The sequence below is a fragment of the Teleopsis dalmanni genome, chromosome 2 (assembly GCF_002237135.1).
Source record: "Teleopsis dalmanni isolate 2A chromosome 2, ASM223713v2, whole genome shotgun sequence".
NCBI classification, from domain to species: domain Eukaryota; kingdom Metazoa; phylum Arthropoda; class Insecta; order Diptera; family Diopsidae; genus Teleopsis; species Teleopsis dalmanni.
In genome coordinates this window covers 63212346-63234254 of record NC_051847.1, presented here as the reverse complement: position 1 = coordinate 63234254, position 21909 = coordinate 63212346, and the positions used below count along the sequence as shown (strand labels likewise).

Below are 21909 nucleotides of genomic sequence, written 5' to 3'. Positions count from 1 at the left end.
TTTCCAGAAATTACTGTTGAAGATTCTCTTTAGAAACCAATTTGTCAGTAAATGATGCGTAGAATATATTTAATACCCATGTATTTAAACAATATATAATATATTCATGATATAAAACTCTATGTTCTGCTAATTTTGCATACGTTTATAATTATTGTATTTATTGAGACCATGACTACGTATTGAGATCATTAAAACTAGAGATCATTTTTCTTAATATATAAAACCCATAGAGCATCACTATTGTCTATTTTTAGTGAAATGGATCTATTTTATATAAAGACATACTTTATTAGGATTATTAAAATCTTAAAAATGTTTCTTAAAGTTCCAATACATTGTTCCAGATTTTTTCCACTTCTAATTACTATATTTTTTATTATATTAAAAAAAGAATATATAATTTCGTTATAATAGTTACTCATAGAATTTTAAAGAATTAATAATTTATTTGATTTAAACTGTAAAAATATCAAGGAAAACAAATTATTTATGTTTATTAATAATTGCTTTATTGAAACACCAAAATCATATTTTTTGCAATAATGAGTCAAATATATTTTGATATTTCATTTCACTGAAAAGTATTAAAAATAAAAATATGGAATACATAAATTAAAATCGTGTAAAAAAAAAATTTTATTTATTATTAATATTCTACATGAATATTTTCAATTGCTTTAACACCTGTTGTTTTCAGAATTCAACTTTTGTAAAGTAAGATCATTATTAATTCATTTTATTTATATTGTACTAACCTTATATCAAAAAACACATCATTTTTTACATCTTATATATTCAAAATTAAATAGACAAAAAAGTATATAAGTACAAATACAACATGTACTTTTTTCTGTAGGTAGTAATCTTTAAAATCTCTCATCTACTCTGTCTTTGCCCAGCTCATACATGGTAGCGACTCAACATTTTATGAGTCCCCTTTCTTGATTTTAATCAATCTCAAGACCTCCCACTAAACAGCATTCAAAGCTTTGCCAAAGGTTCTAGGTGATTTCAAGCCCTGAGTTTTTCTCTTTATACGGTTAACTTCAAAATCACTGCAAAAAATTCTTTTAACACCAAAAGAGCAAACAACAAGAGTTTAAAGCCACTTTCTAGTGCTCTAACAGAGCACTTCACATGCAAAAAACTTCTACATAAAATTGGTGTATTCAGCATAAATATTTGCAAATTTTGCTGCGATGAGAAAGAGTCTATGGAATACCTGATTACCAATTGTGATGCACTAGATCACAGGAGACACAAAATTGTAGGTGCAGAGTTACTAGCAGTTAAAGACCTTCAAAAGCTCCCTCAGAAAAAACTGGTGCATTTCCTCAATATGCTAAACTTTTACATACAAAGGTATGCACAATAGATCTGGTCGCAGTACATAAAGGCCTAAGCCTAAACCATAAACCATTACCATTATCATAACCAATCTTCAAAAACATGCTTGTAAAACTTCAATTCACGAAAACCACCTTTTAGAAATGGATTATGAAAATTCTCAGAATGAATAGCTCTATATAAAACTCTATATGAAATTTCATTAAAGCATCACATACGAGAGAAACTCAATACTCAAGAGAAATGTAAAGGGAATGATGGAGAAATAGTGGAAAAATTAGAAAGAATTAGGAATTGAATGCAAACTACATGATTATAATAAAGTGAGAGTATATCGAGTATCACCAAATTAAATGTGTACTAATAGGTATTGGATTGCTTGTGTCTCAACACCTTCAATTGATGAAATATCTTCGTAAAAGAATATTTAGTCAATGCAAGTTACTTGAAAACTGTTACACACAAATAATTAGATGAAGCCTTGTATTTGATGAAAATTATATCTAGAAAGTTAGTTTTAAATATTTTTCTATTATTCCTTACGCATAAAATCTATTTTTATCTAAATGCTAAATCAGTAAAATGGTATTTTCTATAAATAACATGTTTTAATCATTTCATTATTAAATAACTAACTTAAATATTAATCTGATAATTTTATGATGGCAATTAAAGCATATTTTTTGTTAGAAACAAAATACATTATTAAAGTATGGACCATTTCCAATTGGAAAAAATTTTTTATCTTCGGAAGCAATTAAGTCTTGTAACTACTCTCTACCTATTATATTAAAATTGTTAAACCGCTACTCGTTTAGTGCATTATTTATCAACCAGAATTAGTACAATCTAATGGAGCTTTGTTTGAGGATTACGGCTAGTGCAGTAGGTCTCCCCTTCCGGTAGTTTTATATCAGATTTCTCGTTAAATCTATAATGCCCAATAAATTGAAAAACGTAGAATTTAACATTAAGTTCAAATTCCTCTTGGTCATCACTGATAATGTTTTTGAATTTAAGCAATTCATGGCACTCCCCAACTCTCTGATAGTACCTTAAGTCAAGTTTCCCAGTTGTGCGACTTCGCTTTAATCACATTTCTTCAAAACAGAAATGTCATTGAAGATATTTCACTCGTATTTTAAAATAATTCTGGCAGTCGTTATAAATTTGGATTGGGAGGTCTTTAGGTATATTTTCGCAAGTTTGTGATGTCTTCTAACTAAGTTTCGTATATAAATAGCTTATTGATATGAATATTTCATATAAGCGTTGATGAGATTGATCAACAAAGTCTTAGATAGGTTTCTATATGTTTTGTCAGAATGTCATTATTAACTGTCTGATTTGAGATTCCTTTATTTCTCGTTTAGGTATTTCAAGTAACAATTTTATAATCATTACGACCCTTTAACACCTTTTTCTGAAATGTTACCCGATTTCCAATATCATAAACTGTGTACCATTCATATGACATATAGACATTAAGCTCAATCCTATTATATGGTATAATGTGGCTTGCAAGTTGTAGTGCAGTATGGTATGAATTTTTCTTTAACAGTACTTCCAATTTGGAATTATTGAATATCTTTAATTGATCAGTTCATTGTCTTTCATATTAATATCACCGCTTTTAAAATGTTGATGTACTCCTTGGCGAGCTTTTAAATGGATTGTTCATCTACACTACATTAGTTTTATTAAATAAATATAATGTATATTTCTATATTATTGTATTTTATATTATATTTTAATATATATATAAATATATGAATTTAAATGTCTCAAAAAAAATATTAAAAATTAATATAAGCAATAATGGACCTATAGCACTTGTATTGCTTTCAGATCCACACAAAGTGTTGTACTAAATAAAATAATAAAAATCATATATATTATTGTGTACTCATATCTACTTACAGTCATACATTGTACCTGTAGACATATGTTTTTAACATTAAATAATCAGATACGGAACTACATGACTTTCTAATAAATAGGGTATGATGACACTGTTCTTGTTGTAATATGCATTGTACTAAGTAATTAATTTCTACTAAATTACTATGGCATGAATGTTTCTGACATGAATTCAATTATTTTTTCTTAAATAAAAAAAAATAAATTCATTTTCAAGCAATTTTTTTAACATAAGATACATAAATGTAAAAATAAATTGAACAAGAAAGTTATTTTTAGTTTGTTGTTACTATTTTTAGTGACCCCCAATATGGGGTAGGGTGGTCGGTCATAAAGTAAACAATGAAATATTGTAGTGACTCCTTTCAATCGATTTCAATTCATTTACATATCTGAAATTTTCATGTTCTATTCAATAGCGTCAGATAAACTTAAACAATGACGTCAATGAAACGTGCAGTATGTCCTGACGTCATAATAGAAAGTAATCCATTTTGAAACGTCACCTGAGTAACCTGAGCAAATAATACAACGTATATATAGTATATACAGATAACAAAATTGTAAGTAAAATGAATTACTTTCACTTTTACCAAAAATCAGATGAAGAATTTAATTGTTTCATATGCTTTTCCTTTTCTATTTGGCACGAACGATTTTTAGTATCTGATGACATCATGGAAGAAAAGATTTTTAGTGCTTTTACTTGTAGATATTTTTTAGTCAAAAAATTGTCAAAATGATGACTGATTACTTAATTAATAAGATTATTATGAGGTAATTAATAAGCTTATTTCAATAAAATTATCTTCTCGTTAATATTACCAAGTTTTATGAATAAGAGTTAAAAAACTGTTTTTTATTTTTTTTTTATATTCGTTTAAAAGAAAAACTACGGGAAGGAAGTTATAAAATATTTTCTCTAATAAAATTTCAATTAATAAATCAATATCTAATCATTTGTAAAAATTGTTAATTATACAATTATATATTAACAATATAACAACGGTAATAAAATAGATCATTAATACAATATATATTAGCATTAAAAAAAGTATTTTAGTAATTTGATGTAACAATGAATTAGATTTTATATCTACGAACCATATGAGAATTATAATTTATTTAATTTTAGAACCAGTTTCACGTAGTCATATAATTCCTACTATGTCATTAGTATTTTGATGTGAAAGCGTTATACTTATAGGTCAAAATAGGTATGTAATGGAAAATCGAATATCGTACCGATAAAAGTTTGAATATCAAATATGCAAATTTTAATAAAAGTATTTATTATTTGTATTTTCCCTATTATTATCTATTTATTAGTTATTTTTGTAGCTTTAAATATTGAAATATTTTATATATGATTATAATGAAAATATATATATAGATATGATATATATATATATATATAACACATATTATTAAAAGAAGGAAAGAAATTAGAAAAACTGAATTAAATGAAGAAATACATAATTGTAGCAGTTTTAATAATCATCTTTATGATTATCTGAGTAGTATATACTGGAGGTAAATATACCGGAAAATATTTAAAATTATATCAAGACTTAGTAGCAGTTTAATTAATGTTAATAGGGTAATCAATGAAATGAAAAGATAGATCTGCCATTATGATTTCCTAAAAGTTATCCTGTTTTAAATTTTACTTCTGCTTCGTGATATCTGATAAATAAGCCCTGGACTAGCTATACAGAGGCACCTAAAAATAATTTACAAATGTTTTTTATACTACATTCTAATATGAATATATAGAAAAATTTGTTATGTCATGTTATAAGGTTTTAAGATTCTAACATTTATTGTTAGGCTTTATAAAAACTATTCAATAAAGACACATTGTTAATAAATAAAAAAAAAAATAAAATAAAATAAGGAATCTGTCCTCTAATACCTGTTATTTTCTTTTACATACACCACTAGTTCTAGAGCTCTAATTTTTTTTTGGCCCACATTTTGTTATCTTCGCAGTGTTTTTGCCCAATTCATTTTCAACCTAAAGCTTGACTTCTTTATATGCACTTCAAATTATACAAGTTAATGTTTATTAACTGCTGAAAATTCTAATGTTGTTGTTGTTTGTTATTTTTTAGCTCTCTTTCTGTAGCGAGAGACCATAGCGAAACCTATTACATTCATTGTTCTCACTCGTGATAAATTAGAATTATTGCAAAAATATCTGAGAGCTCTGATAATAGATATAGATTGTGCAGTCAGTAAGAAGAACCGCAAACCGTAAGTTTATGGTAGGAAGAGCATATTATATGGAAGACCAGGATACTACATATACTTATATATTTTTTAAATATATTTTACATAAAAACTTTTAAGTATTCGCCGCATCGTCTAGATATATAAGTGCTGTATTCTTACATCGATTATTATAATATGGCCCTACCGAACTTTTTCTCTCGTTTTTTGTGATACTAAAATCCTTGCTTAGTGATAAACTTAGCTAAATAACTAACTAAACTAAACTAATAAACTAAACTAAACCAAGTTTGAATAAACACTAGGGTGCTTTAATTACAAACCTAGTTTTGTATCAAGGTTTAGTTACGGTTGAAGACTATACATGATAGCATTTTATTTGGAATCCAAACCGAAATTGATTCCTAATTGGCCCAATACATAAACAGAAAACATAAAACATCCTATTTCTTTATATTAGTATGTAACCTAACTGAGAGATATAAATTCAAGAGGTAATTCCTAAGTTCAACAAAAAGTATTATAGAAGTAGGTTTATTTTAATATTAAGCTACATATGGATGTCACGTCAGGTCTTTCCGACCAGGAAGCAGCCTTTATATAAAATAAAAGTAGGTGGTAGAAGTAGGTTTATTTCAACATTAAGTGCAATACAGGATCTCATATGAAGCAGCAGTTCTTATGTACTATATGGTAGATATATATATCAAATAGTCATAGATGTATATAGCCGACCTTAATGGTAGTCTGAATTAAACAAAGTCTGCTTTAACTTTTATTTCAAGAAATATTTATTGGTAAAAAAATATTGTAAAATTTTGGGCATAATCTGAAACTGATCTAGCTCAATTAAATGGTTCTAGAAGTAAAGTTGAATACTGATTTTGTTAATTTCCACGATACTGTAGTAATTCTCGAACATGTAACAATTACAAACAATTAAAAACAATATTACATGATTTATTTTTGTTTTCACATTAAGTTTTAGAAAATAATCTCAAAAACTAACAAAGATAATGGGGTAAAAATTGTTACTGTAGACATACCAGGTTTGTTCATTCCGTGCCTTTTGTGTTTTTACATTTAAATTTTTTTCTTTTGAGTGTTGAGTGTTGAGTGTTTCAACTGCATCTGCGTAATAAATATTAAAATTCAACAAAATTTACATTGTTTATTTCATAAATAATTTCTTATATAAATTTTCTCGGCATGTTTATCTTTGGTTAAGTAGAAATATTTGTACTTGATGCATCCAAAATTATCTTATTGCGCAGCATTTATAAAATTCGCTTGAGTGGCAGGTAGCATATTCGTGGAAAAGTAGATGAAGGAACTTGTCAGTTGCTCTCGAGTCTTCAATAAAATTACCAAAAATAGAAATAGAATGTTTATCTCTCTTTATATATTTTTGGATAAACATTTTATATACAAAAGCTTTAGTAATGATTAATGCTATTCGTTTAATGCTGCTTTCAGGGATCAAAATTCAAATTATACATTGTCAAAATTTCCAAAAATATATGACAAACATAGAAAAATATGGTTTAAGTCTCTAAAACAATATAACCCATTTTATGTTTTAATATATAATGGCTTAAGCTATATTATTATTTTTATATATCTTAAGCTTTATGTAAATTTATAAAAGAAAAATATAACACCAATATAACTATACACTGTAAATACTTGTACATAATTGAATGGAAGTAACTCAGGAGGGGAGTTATTTGAGGAGGTTTCCCACTAAAAGTATGACCAAAGTAGTATTTCAAAACGAAATGGGGTAATGGTCTCCCTACAGTTAATAGATCGATATCGAAAACATGAGAAAGTCTATGCTCTTTTTGTTTTATATACCAATTGAAATCAGCTGGAGTCTGATTTTAATGTAATAATTTTCTTTGATTCAGGTTATGATATAGAATATAAGGGTTGAAGGTAATGGTTGCTTAAAAGTACAAGTGATCAGCTAAAGTCTACCAGGAAACAGTACTTCCTATACTCTATACCAGGACTGTCCAGACTAGATGCGATGGTGGGCCAAGACAAATCACTGTTTAGATTGGAGAGCCGCAGTAACTTTGGACAGCCCTGTTCTATACAAATAATATGACATATATTATGCAAAAATATATAGATTATTTGACTAAAATAACCCTTTTTTCTTTTTTTTTCTTTGACCGTTAGTTTTTATTACAGAAAATTCTTAATTTTATTCTACTTTAAATGAATTATTGAAATGATTTTTACAATTGTAAAAATTATGCTTTAAGTGGGAAGAAAGGTAAAGATCCTGGCAAGTGGGAAAGAGGGATCTTTTCCACTTTTTGACCACAGCCATGCATAGCATATACTGGTTCTTAGTAGATCTTGGCTGATCTTTTGTACTTCTAGCCGACTCTAACTGAACAGATGACAATCCGCCTTTCAAATGAAAACCAGTATGTCAGCTATTGGCAACATCTTAACATTATATGATACACAAATAATATAATATATATTGACCAAAAATTCATTGATACTTTGATTGCAATAGCCTTTTTTCTTTTATTTTCTTTAATCGGTTATTTTTATTAAAGAAAATCTTTAATTTTATTACATTTTTAATGAATTGTTACAATAATTCCTACAATTATGAAAATTGTTCCTTGAGACCCCTCTTTCCAGTTTTTAATCATGGCTATGCATAGCAGTTTAACTATTTTTATTTATATATAGAAATACATAAAAGATAAAATTTATTTTTTGATATTTATTTAGGAACAAAGTCAAATCTCATAACTGTAGATATAATTATTAAAAACTTTTAAAGCGGAAGAGCATTTTAGTCGTAAGTCAAGATTATCTTAATAAGATACTATAAATAATGTCAGAAGATTCGTTTATTGCATTTTGCATATCTGCAAAGTAAATAAATAAAATTTTATATATACTATAGTTAGAGTTGCTTTGTGAAGATTTTAATATTAAACGTTTTATGAATCATATATATAAGAAAGGAAATTATATGATAGAAAGATTGGAGGTTAATAATATATAGTATTATAAATAATGTAGATAACGAATATAAGAAAAAATATTTTATAAACAATTATTCGCAGAAATAATTATAAATATATAATAAAAATTTAAATTGATTATTTTAATAATTTTAAATTTATATCAGAGCAGGAAATCGCAAATGTATAGTAAAATTTATAGAACTTTACAGATAATCTGTGTATAAATAATTTAATGTCGCAGTGATAAAGTTATGTATTTTATGACAAGTTTAGAACTAGTGTTTAGCTCTCTCATACCCAGTAGAGAAGAATGGATTTTAGTTTTAGTAGTTCCTGTTTATACGGTTTACGCTGATATATTTACACCAACGGGTCCAAATTAGGTAAATGAAAAATCTCGTCAGACTAAAAGACTTCCTTGGTCTAACAAACGTACCGAAAATCTGCTTCAACTTAATCAAAATCTATTAAGCACATCGGTAATGGTGTTGACGGTTTATTGCATATTATGAAGTCATGCAATGAGAAATCATCTATCCTATAACGATTTCTGTTATACTGCTGGCTCTGCAAAGAAAGGAAAAGTGTTCATCTTTGAACAATAGAAGAATAATAATCTTGAAATCCCGTTTTTAACTGATCTGATAGAGCTGTCATACTTTAAAATTAGGAACATAGCCAACTTTATTGACTTGTCAGGTTGATTCACTTTTACTTATATCCTGGAGTTGTGCCTTTTTAATGTTGTCTATGAGTAGATATGGTTTCTTTATCCTTTTTTGATGGTATTTTTGGTCAAGTGGTATTACAACGGGCTATTATCTGTCGTTACTCCAACCTATATGATATATAATATGTATCGTTGTTGCTTGTCGGCATATATTTAAGTATAAAAATCCCTAACAGATATAATACGTCTTTGTGGGTGACTGCCAAAATAAATTGGTGCTAATATACCAACAAATTTCTTGATGTTTTCTGTTAAGCAAGTAGATCAAGTCTACAACTTCAATATTAAATTATTTTCGGGATTTAAAAACGTTATAAAAGAACGACTGAAATATATTAACTCAGTTTTCCACTTTTTTTTATTAAAACAGTGTACAACCGAATGTGCTCCTCGGAGAGTTATTTATAGATTAATTCTAAAAGAGTGCTGTTTTGAAGCATTTAACTGCAGCTCATTTATGTGAAACAGTTTTTAATGGAAACATTTTTTTACACGAAATACAATTATAATGTAATTAATATTAAGGTCTTTAATGTATTGAAAATGGTCTTAAAATTGCAAATTTTTTTTGTCGTAATTGAGTCAAAAATTTGTTCTTATAATGACATATATATTTATATTTAAGGTTATGATTTTCTTATACTGCTTATTATGATCTGTAACTGTGGTCTGTTTCTGTTTTAAGTTGTTTCATTTTTTGTAAATAGTGTTAAAAGAGTATATTAAGTTTGTCAAGATTTTTTGGATGCAGTAAAGGAAATTTGGAATAATTTATTGATATGCGTAGATATATATATGAGTTCTTGATCAACTTAATGAGATGACGCAGTTTATTTATTTCTGTCTGTTTGTAGTTTTATTTGAATGCAAAAAGGTTATTCAGGTCTTCAACTGTTCTAATTTTGTCGCAGTATTCTATAATAAATGAATAATAATAATAATAATTATTTGCTTAACAATACAAATGTAGTCAAATTAGCAATATTTAGAGCAATCAATAAAAGTTTTTTGTGTTAAACATTTTTAGTAAAAAATACCGGATCTTCCATAACCCATTAATTAAGTGTCAAATTTAGTATCTTTTTTTAAATTTCATTTACTTGCAAATTGATTTAATGTATTGAGTAAGTACTATGCAAACTGATGAATCAGATGCAAATTCTAATATTTATAATAACAACCTAGAGAAATTTAGTTAATAAGCTATTATTTTCAGTGTACTATTATTTATATTGTTATTACTTTATAAAGTGATTCATTTGCCCTATATTCATATCTAATAGAAATAAAGTTGTGTTTTAATTGGAACATATACCATATATGACGTCGCTTAATTTTATTTTAAATAAGAACAAATAGGAGCAAAATACGTTACGTTAATAAAAAATATTCCAAATGGTTATGGTTATGGTTAAATGGTTATTACCTTTTAAACATATATAGGGTTAAAGCATACAAGATCATAAGATTATTCAAAATTCATTTGAAAATCAATATATTCTAATTAAATGAAAATATTAACGAAAATAAAGTAATAACGTCTAAAAAGTTCATAATTCTTCTAGAAGGAATTATAATATTTAAATTCTTAAGAAACAAAAAATGTTTAGTTTAATTCACTCTTCTTAACCAATCTTTTCTTGTACTCTCTTTTTCTATACTACAACTAAAACACTGATTTCGTCTTCTATTTGTTTTGTTAACTTGTGTCTTTGACTTTTTATCTTCTATTCTTCTATCATTGATAAAACATTTAAATGTATAACATTATCTCTCTTTGCTACACTTTTTCAATATTATCGGTTCCTCTCAACTTTTTCCTAGTTCTCATCAAGATCGAAGATGATTTACAGTTCTTTTTCTATTGGATTTGTAGGTATATTTGAAGGTATATTTACATATTGATTAGGCTATTTTTTGTATTAGATGACTTTTACATCTGAGTTCTTCAGATTTATTTTTAAAGAAAATGGAATTTATAGAATTCATAGAATTCCATATATATATCACAAAATGAAAATTTCAAAATTTGTTCTCATTCGCTTCATTTTTTATTGGGATAGCAATTTCGTTAAACTTTCTTTTCACTGTCTTCAATAATATTAATAGAGGGTGTATTACCCTTAGTACTAAAATATATTAATTAAATACCATAGTAACCTTCAGTGTATCTAGTTTTTCTAGTTTTCCTATCACTTATTTATTGCTGCTATCCTTTAAACCTGTATACAATTATATTAAGTACCCAAGTTTAATCGAATTTCAAATATCTCTTATGTTTATATCCTATGTTCTCACAAAAATCCTTAAAAACTTTTGGGTTCACAATTTGGAAAGTTAGGAGGTTACAAGGGTCAGTATTTAACAAAATGCTTACTACAAACCTGCATTAACCCTTAGCTCAATCGAAAGCCAAAGGGCATTAGTAATGCTCACGGCTAGACTAATTAGGTTAATTAGCCCTACCTTAGTCTAACAGAAAAAAGGCATTACTATAAACAAATTTGATCAAGTGGTTTGTTTATAGTGGTTTTTTTGCAGGTTTTTTGGGTCCAAATCGACTTAACACATTTCATATCATTTTATACTCAATATGATTTTTTTTAAGTTCAATGTATTGTTATGAACCTTAAATTTTCAAAAACCTTGCCTTAAATGAATTTCTATTTCTTCCGGTTTTGTATTAGATATGTTAGATCTTTTGGAATTAAAAATTTTGATATGAAATTTGAATGATTTTTCATAACTTCCCCCTTAAATAAGTTTTTGTATATGCTATTGATATGTATTGTTTAAATTGTTTTGCATTATTCTTTATTATTTTATTTAATTATATTTTTATTTCCTATATTTAATTATTTTTTTTATTAATTTATTTATTGAAGTTGTTCATATATTTTCAATTTTTATGGTATGTAATATTGTAGATTTTATACATATATATTTAAATATTTATTCAACATATAAATGAATATATATTTGAATATCTATACGTACATATATATGTTATGTTGAAGCTATTCGAGCCAGTGCACTTGAGCACTTTCACTCTTTATTAACTCGTGGTATCTTTAAAACCCCTCTTTATGCCTTGACTGGATCATTGTTTATCACTTCATCAGACTAAGCAATAATTGACTTCAGATCTGCATACCTCCCCGAGGAGCCTGTAACCATTCTGAGATTCGATAACGCGGTGTTGGTTAGTCTGTCAGTTTTCGCAAATAATTTCGGGGCTCTCTCCTTCATGCATTTTTTGATCGGATCAATCTTGAGGTACCTGAGGATATCATCCGTCCTAATGTATCATGTTACCTTGAAAAGTGTTCTCAGAGTCTGACTTTGTGCAATGTCTAGCTGGCGAATATATACATATATATATATTCATATACTTGTATATCTATTCAAACATATTCAATATATATATGAATAGAAATTTCAATATCTATTCACACAAATTAAATAGATGTTTGAATAGATATAGAATAATAATAATAGTTAAAATAAATATAGATAATGAACAGATATTCAAATATCTTCTCATATGTGTATATTGAATGAAAAAAAGATATTCTAATATTTATTTAGTAAATGTTTTTTTGTTCTTCGTTTTAATTAATTAAAGTAATTATGCTGAAATTAAATTGCGCATATGCTAAAGAAATTCCTAACGCCTCTTATAATATATTTAATATCTGAATCCAAAATACTCATACCAGGAGTCCACATTTCCATTGTATATCATCGCATTTGTTAATTGTCAGTTATTTAGTATTTATTAATAAATTATATTTGAATGAATGAATGAATGAAATGTTTAAATATTAATCTATTTGAATGATTTTAATGAAATTATTTTAAACACAATTTTGTGATGTTTCACATAGAGCAAAACATGCCAACGCATCTCGCCACATAGAAAAACTCTCCAAACTGAGCACTCATGCAGAAAATATGAGTTGCGCAGTACACAAGACTCAGTGCCATCGTTCGTTTAAAATGTATCGCAATTCTCAGTTTTCCTATAAGAAATCAGTCGAGTTGTACGTTTTAAACAGTACGGGTTGTTCCAAACGCAGATACAAGTTGTGAAGACCGCTGAGTTGAAACGCGCGAAATCTCTTTACACTGAAAAGTATTCCGAAATATTATTATTATTATTACGGTCTTGTGTACTCAAGCACCCCTTCCGCCGGCGACCTGGTTCACACTTTTTATAGTCAATTTTTTGAAAGTAACTTTTTGAAGCAGATTTTGTAGTTTTTTTGTAGTTCTTTATTGAAAATTACAAATATAATCAAATATATATTTAGTAAAAATAAATAAATTAAAATAACGTTATTGAGCAAGAGAAAATTGTATCTTTCACGCTTAGACGCGAACTTAAAATTCGAAAACAAATTGAAATAATTTTCCATTTTTCAAACAAAAGAAATAGAAGAAAGTTTCCTGAGTAAATTGAAAAAGAGAAAATAAGAACTTTGTAAGGAAAATTTTGTTCGGTATTACGTCAATAAATAAAATTAAATATAAAAACACAAAAATAAAATATAAATAGAAAGAAAAAAGTCATAACAAAATCTATAGAATATATTTTTGTCTTGATTTTTCCGCTCTTGTGACTAAATCAAAAATCAATATTTAAAAAATCTAACCAGAAACGTAAATCGAATAAATAGCACCAATACGCCACCCCCACCAGAACTGAATCATCAATAAGCAAATAGATACAAAGTAAAAATTCCTACAAATATAAATAACCTTCGGAGCCCACAACAGAACCGTGCCTTCAATTAAATAACATAACGTAATTAAACACGTTCATAAGTTTTCGACAATTTAACGCACACAAACACACATCGTTTTACACCAAGAGAAATGACAATGGTTGAGGGTATGACTTCCATAGATTTGGGCTCAAGTCCCATGCAAGAAACCACCGACGACATTGCTAATGCCATGCAAACTGAACCTGTGGAAACAGCAGAAGAAAGGTTAGTGTTTCAAATTAAACTACGAGCGAGTATTTAATTGAGAGCGTAAATGAATTGTGAAAAAAATGTCAAGGACATTCCAATTTAATTAAGCGCCCATTGCATAGGCAGGCACCCATGAACTAACTGAGTGCCTTAATCAAAGCCAATTTGGATTTTAATTTGGTTTTCTGAATGTTATCCGATATTTATGTGAATATTTAAATTATTTTATAGTGATATCGTAATGGATTAGCAAATATAGTCAACTTGTTTATTTTGCTTATAAAAATATATTATATGGACAAAAAGATAAATATATAGAATATAGATAAAGATAGACAAATATATTTGAATAGTCACATCAAAAGCTAGGGTTCTATTAAAAATATATGAACATATGCTTTTATAATGAATTCAGTATATTATGGGTAAAAAGAAATATGTGTATTTTATACAATTTATATTAGCCGTAATTTTTTCTTACAGAGTTGTAAAAAAACAGCAATAAGTCTGGTTTAAACAAATTGGCAACACTTTTAAAATATTTTAAATAATTTTTTTTACATCTGTATTTTGTTGCACTAAATTATATTAATTTAAATTAATTAATTTAAATAAAAGTGAAAACAAAATGAATATTAGAAACGCAATGGTTAGCATTTTTATCTAATATATTTAAATAAATTTATTTATGTATGTATTTAAATTTGTATATGTATATATTAGTAAACGTATTGCTCATATGATTTTAACGGATGACTAGAATTTTGTAATATATTTCCAGTAAACATTCGCAATAGACTGATTTTTAAATTTGACTCCACTGAAACTTAAAATGTAATATTTTTTTTTGCGAGTAAAACTTAACTCTGAAGATTTTAAGAGCATTATATTGTTGCTCCATATGTTTTCTTTCATAAATTCCGAGTATTTTTTGCTACTCTGAAAGAAAAAATTACGGCTATACTTATAATATAGTACATAGGATATAATAAATCAACAATGGACACATTAGTGCCACGAACAACTAATGTTCAAACCGAATGCAATATATTCTATTACTACCACTACTACTTATACATTTTATATTGAATCTATAATTTTTTGATCTCTCAATAAAAATATATTATTAATATTAATTTTTTCTTGCCGAGAGTGACTTGTCTTTATGACGAAAACAAACGGATTCGAATAGCAAAGAAAAGACAGGCACAAAAATTTATTTAATTTATTTAAATAAATTAAAACTGTTTTGAGTATTGCCAAGTATTCATCATCAGTGGTCTTAGGAAATATTCGATTTTCCTAATTAGTTTATAGTCCGTTTACAATGTGTTTGGACTGCAAGTGTCAGGCTTAGAACTCGTGCCCATCAAAACACGATTAGTTACCGCTTCAAATTTCAAAGGCACAAGTTCTATATTATTTTTTTGTAAACAAGCATTAAATAAGTCAATTAATTAGATTTATAAAAAATATTTAACTGTGTTTGAAATCAGATTTGTTGCTCCATAAAACATATTAAACAAAACAAAACCGTCAAAAGTGCTCACGGCTATTAAAAACTTGATGATCGGTTAAAATAATTTGTGTTAGCACAATAGACAATAGATGATGTATTATATAGTATTTCCCACTTAATTATTACTGACGATCGAAATCAACTTAACATTATTGAAAATGTCATCACTACAATGTGAGCATACTTGTTGAAAATCGTATGTTAAATGAATAAATGAAATGAAGTACAATTAAACTAAAAAAAAAATCTTTAAAAATGTAAATTAAATCAATTTATACCTTTACCTTTAAACAAATTAATTATTACAAAATTAGTAACTATTATGATGCCAGCTTTTATTCTTAGCTAAAGAATTATTAGATGCTGACTAACAAAACGAAAGCAAGATGAGTAACCTTTACTCTACCATATCTCTGTTTAAATATTGTTAGAAACTAGATCTTAAAGATTTCTTAATCTTTATATAAAGATTATAGCCTGATTAGTGACAGCAGGGATTAACAACTTGACAGCGTGACAGCTTGATTACTTGAATATTACCGCTTTCAGTCTAAGCTGGAGAGTTGTTGGATGATGAAAGAACATTGAAAAAGCAAAAAGATGATCCTTTTTCTAACAGCCTTCTGATAACATATTGGATAGATCTTTTGTAAAAATGAAAGTGTAAATTATTTACTTTATATATTGAAAAATTATACATTTTATAATACAAGCTTTTACTAATATTACTATTGTAGAACTAGTAGATCAGATCCCTTCTACATTCTTCTAGCATTCTTCTGCTGAAATATTAAATATATGTTGTTTATACATGAAAAATCAGCTATTTAAAGAATATATCTATTTAAAGATTACGATATTGATTTTCTGGTCCCACTTATATTTGTTGCTGCTTGAAAAATATAGAAATATTATAAAAGGGATAATGGTGATTAACTTATCTGATATATTTTTATATTATGTTTGTGAAATTCACCATGAGTTAACTTGAAAATACGATAATGTTGTTCATACTTCTAACAATGTCAGTTGCCTCAATTTTACAAAAAACTAAATGTCGTTATTTGGTGATTATTCTTCAGTTTGATCTGAGGAGCTGGAGGTTTGGGCATAAGAAATAAATATAAAATGTTAAATATAGATTTGTTGTTGTTGTTGTAACCCGCCGGGACCTGAAAGCAGATAACATGTAAGGATTACGAGACAAATACATGAGTAAAGGAGTGGAAATTTGGGATTGTGGTACTGGAATGAAGGAAGGGGAAGGGTTGGTATGATTTGATACTAACCAGGATCCAGCCGAAGAAACCTAGCTACCTCAAGAGGACGAGTCCTAAGGTCGATTAGACTTAAATTGGAGTGTGCATTGGGGCAAGAAAACAGATGGTCATGGGGCGTGGAGGTGCAGTTTGGGCACACATAAAGAATGGACGCGTTAATACGTGACAAGTAACTGTTAAGCACATGGCTATATCCTGAAATATTCATGTGTTACATTGGGGTAGGTCACAAATTTTATAAAGTCAAATCTAATACAAAATTGAATTGCATTGAAATATGTAATAGTCCATATATGGTGAAAAAGTATTCCTCAAGTAAATCAACTGTTAATGTTCAGTATTTTTCTTCCTAAGATCATTTGCCACTTTTATGAGCAATATTCCTTTCAATTTCTTTCATAAAGATTAAGAAGACAAGAAGACGAGCACCTCGTTTCCAAATATGTTTTCAATGTGTTTTTATTACTCGTAATGTTTGTTTTCTATAACAAAGTTCTCAACAACAAATTCAAATTGATGTCATCCCAAAATAAAAATATTATAAATTCTCACATGATAATTACTTTAAAGTATAATTAAAAATAAATTAGTTCGTGCAGATTTTATTAAAAGTTTTTATTTCAATTTTTAATTATAATCATGTAGTTTTTACGTGATCTACAATTTTCAGCTCAATAAAAAATGTAGTGACTAAAAAAAAAATAAAATTGTAGATAATAATTTGATAAATAAAAATTACAAATTTATTTTAAAGAGATCCTCTCATCACGACAAAAGTTTAAAAGTACAGATATAGCCATATAAATATGATATACATATATATATAGTATATAGACTGATATTTACATGATTAAATGGCTTTCTGCAGCTATTAACGGAAGTATCGGTATGCCTTTATATTGCTACTCTTTCGACGTAAAGGTCACTGGATTTATTGGCACGTACAACCGATCAATATGGCAGAGATACTCTTGTATGTAAACTACTAGTGTCCTAACTTTTTATATAGAAACATTGAGAAATACTCGTACTAATTTCTAAAAAAAAAATTTTTTATGTTAAGCTGGTAAAATATTTAATCCTAAATAGTTAGGCAATAGGTAAATCCTAACTCTTTATGGAAGTAAATTAACCCTCTAAATGTTCAACCCTCTATTTTTAATCGTATAACTTATATCTAATATTGAGGTGGATTAATAATTTTATTTTCACTAAATGTATTTTAATTGTTAACTTTTCGCATCAATTTATAGATACGAATTAAATTTACAAAAAATTTTCAAATATTTTATACCAAAGAGATTATATAAAATATTTCAAATTGATTTTTATCTGTCACTTTTATCTCCTTGTCAGACTACAAAATTCACTTTTATTAAAAAAATGAATAATTCTAAAATTTTTTTTAATAAATTAATCACTGTCTGAGGTTCGAAAAGTAAAATATATATAAAAAAATTCATTTCACAAATATTTAAAATACAAAATGTCACAAGTGTCAAATAAATAGATAAAGGCAGACTTCTGAACTTAACACTGAAACATAGACTTTATAAATTTGTAAAGATCAGCATGTCAGAAAGGCATCTCTGATCTTTGATAAAATCACAAATAAAGATGGTTTGTTAAATGAGATTCTTTAATATTTATAAAAATACTGGAGTTATTGTTAGCTTGTGTGAATTTACCTAAATAAAATTTCAGTGGAGTTATAGCTTAATCAATGTGATCATTTGGAGAGATCTTGATAACGTCATATGAAGAGAAGATATTTAAGAACAATTTAATAATAATTTTTATATAGTATTTTAGAACTACATATTATAGAAGAATCATTTTATATATTAGTAGCAATCAATAATGCTTGTAAGGCAAAAGTAATATCATTTAGAGCTAAGTTAATTAATCTCTATAACCCACAGACATCTATGAAACTTTTAAAATTCTAAATGATTAAAGATTAGTTTAAATAACATTTTACCTATTAATATCAGCAGAAATTTCTTTAAAGTTATTCTTCAGTATTGCAATTTGTTTTTAATTTATAAAGTTTTTAAAGTCCTAACATATGAGCGCGCGTAGGATGCATCCATTTATTAACTGTTATTGCCGAGAGAAAATCTGTTGCTAACTTACGATGTATGGGTGGAATGTGAGTTAGAATATAAGGTGATCTAAAGGGAACAATTTTATTTTAATAATTGCACATGTGGGCTTTAAAAACTTTTTTTAAAAATATATCAACTAATTTCTCTAGATTCTATTTTTGATATTTTAATTAGTGACGGCAGCTATTGTAACTGACCAACCATAAACAGATTTATTTTTCCTGCCTATAAATTGTCTTGGTCGATTCAAATGGTGACTCAGTCCATGAGTTTTATTAACGGTATTGCATCATTTTGATGATGAATCTTCGTTCCCAATAGTTCAATTTTTTATTTTTGTAAACAAAACAATTGATTTGAGCATGTGTTTTACGAATTTTTCAGGTCTTTATATCTCCAAGATGATTTACAAACTTTTTACTTACGATAGCTGTTCTCTGTTCTAAAGCGCGGGACGTATAGGAAAAATTAGTGTACTAAATAAAATTGTCTCTATTAGTTGTAAGCAATATTGATAAACAGATTTTCTTAATTTTCTGAATTTAGCTTTATCTTTCTTTTCGAATACAGTATGGTTCTGACCTTTTGTTTTGAGGAACTGCATTTTGGAGTTTTGTTCTATTTGTTTGAATTATTTGATTCTATTTGTTGTTCTATTAAGTAAGTGTCTCTAGAATGTAGTATTCCTTCATTGTACTATTCCTTGTAGTGAGTGTTCTTGCATCTCATTTAAAAACACTATATTTCTTTGCTATAGGTATACTGATGTTTTGATATCTTCACTCCTGATTAAGATTCAGTTATTGTCTTAGGCTTTTATACTGTCCTTTCTATCGTATTACCTAATATGCTGCATGGGAGTTTTAAATAGCTTTATTGCAATATTTAATTGTCATAGGTTTATAAAGATTTTATTAATAATAAAATATTATAGAGCATTAGTATAGTACTACTATATGCTATTGTCTTAATATTACTAGATTTTATGCATGTGATAAACGTTAAAGGATTCAATGAATTTTTAAACAAATGCTACTAAATTTGATATTTATAATCAATTTTTAAAAAATACACTATGTTTTAAGTAGGAACTATTTACTTAATAAAAACTATTTTCTTAATAGAAACTAAATTCTTAATAAATTGTATTACATATATTACAAACAAACTATAACCCTATTACAAACTATAATAATAGTTTAAGCATATTAATGTAATTAAATTAAATTTAATTAATTAATTAATTTCATTATACAAAAATATGAACAAATTAACAATTAAAAAATATTAATGTATACACATTAATGGTCAGCCAAATATTTTATTGATTAAAAATAATAATAAAAATTTTCGTTGTTATAATTTCACTACTGTTCGATAAAAACCTGTCTATTCATATTCATAGAATTTAGTTTTTTTCAAAACGAACGTTAGAAATCAATTTTATATTATTATTATTATTATTATTAAATAATAGTCTATGAATACATCCCGACCTAAAAGATCTATTGTGTGCCCAAAGGCCAAACTAAAGCAATTCTAGCCTATGTATAAATCTAGTAATTACTGTGGGCTTAATTTTATCTATTTGATTTGGGACTAAGATTCCGCTTCCAAGGTAATCAATCCTTCGTCTTGCCGCCGCTGTTGCATAGCATATATTCTGACGTTTCGTTCTCCTTATGACAGAGTCGATAGGAATTACTTTTTACCGCATCTATGTTCTTATTGTGGTAATTGACTCTACAGTGTAAGAAGTTCAGTGTAGATTTTAATAGGGTTTCTACTAAGGTATAATCACTTTAATATACATATAATTTAAATCTTTCATAATATAAATAAAATTGCAGAGGAGGTTAGGGAGAGCTAAACTGATTAATGTAATAAATACATATTTTATTTGACTGTATATTTTTCTATGCCTAACAATAAAATTTTTATATAATGTTGTTTAAATGAATGGAACTTGTTACAATAACAATTACATATAATAGAGAAATAGTGATACAAAGTTCAAAGATAATGTGCTTCTTGAAGTATAAATTTTGAGTGCATCTGCCTCCAAGTCTCGACGCCTACACATTACAAAATTATGTCACACCTTTTACGTAAATCTACCTCATTTTACATATATGTATATGTATTTATTAAAATATATATATGTGTATCTATTTCAAGATTTGTTTATTATTTCATACATTCTACAAATGTTTCACAATTTTAGGTTTCTCGTTGTTTAGTTAAAATAACGCAGTAAGTCACGCTGCTCAGTATATAAATACTGGAATATAAATATTAGCCTTTCAGGAGTAGCAAATATTTGAAGTCATAAAATTTGTTTCAAAGTTGCGATGCGGTAGTCAGATTTTTAGTATAAATTAGATAACACATGGGAAGATAACAGCATCCCGCACTACGTACTTGATAAGAAATCTGATTAAAGTCAAAAAGATTGCCAAAACAATCACAGGAAAGATTGTTTACAAGTTTTCATGCGGCACGTTCAGCAAATAGAAATTAAAATGGAAAGCAGATAAGCGCCTTTGTTTATACGCTGACTCAGGTCTCGTCATACTATAACAAACCCAATCGATCAATCAATCAAAAGTATCTCAAAAATATATATGGTATGGTACATAGTGGCTTCATTTAAGTTCTACAATTTCGACATATTGGCTGTGATTGTTGCCAAACTTGTTTACTTACGAAATTTTAGTTCTCACTTCTGACAGTACTCGACGCAGTTTATTCACAGTAATCCGCATTAATTCACTTGTATGACTAAATAT

At 27.1% G+C, this 21909-nt stretch overlaps 1 protein-coding gene across 1 annotated transcript in view; it reads left to right on the top strand.

Annotated features, from left to right (window-relative positions):
* Window positions 1-14112: 14112 nt before the first annotated feature.
* The window catches only part of LOC119674694 (protein GDAP2 homolog), a 17404-nt gene continuing 9607 nt past the window's right edge, over window positions 14113-21909 (top strand). Inside the window, exon 1 of the mRNA XM_038085850.1 lies at window positions 14113-14228. Coding sequence (XP_037941778.1) covers window positions 14113-14228 — 116 coding nt within the window. The remainder of the gene's footprint in view (window positions 14229-21909) is intronic.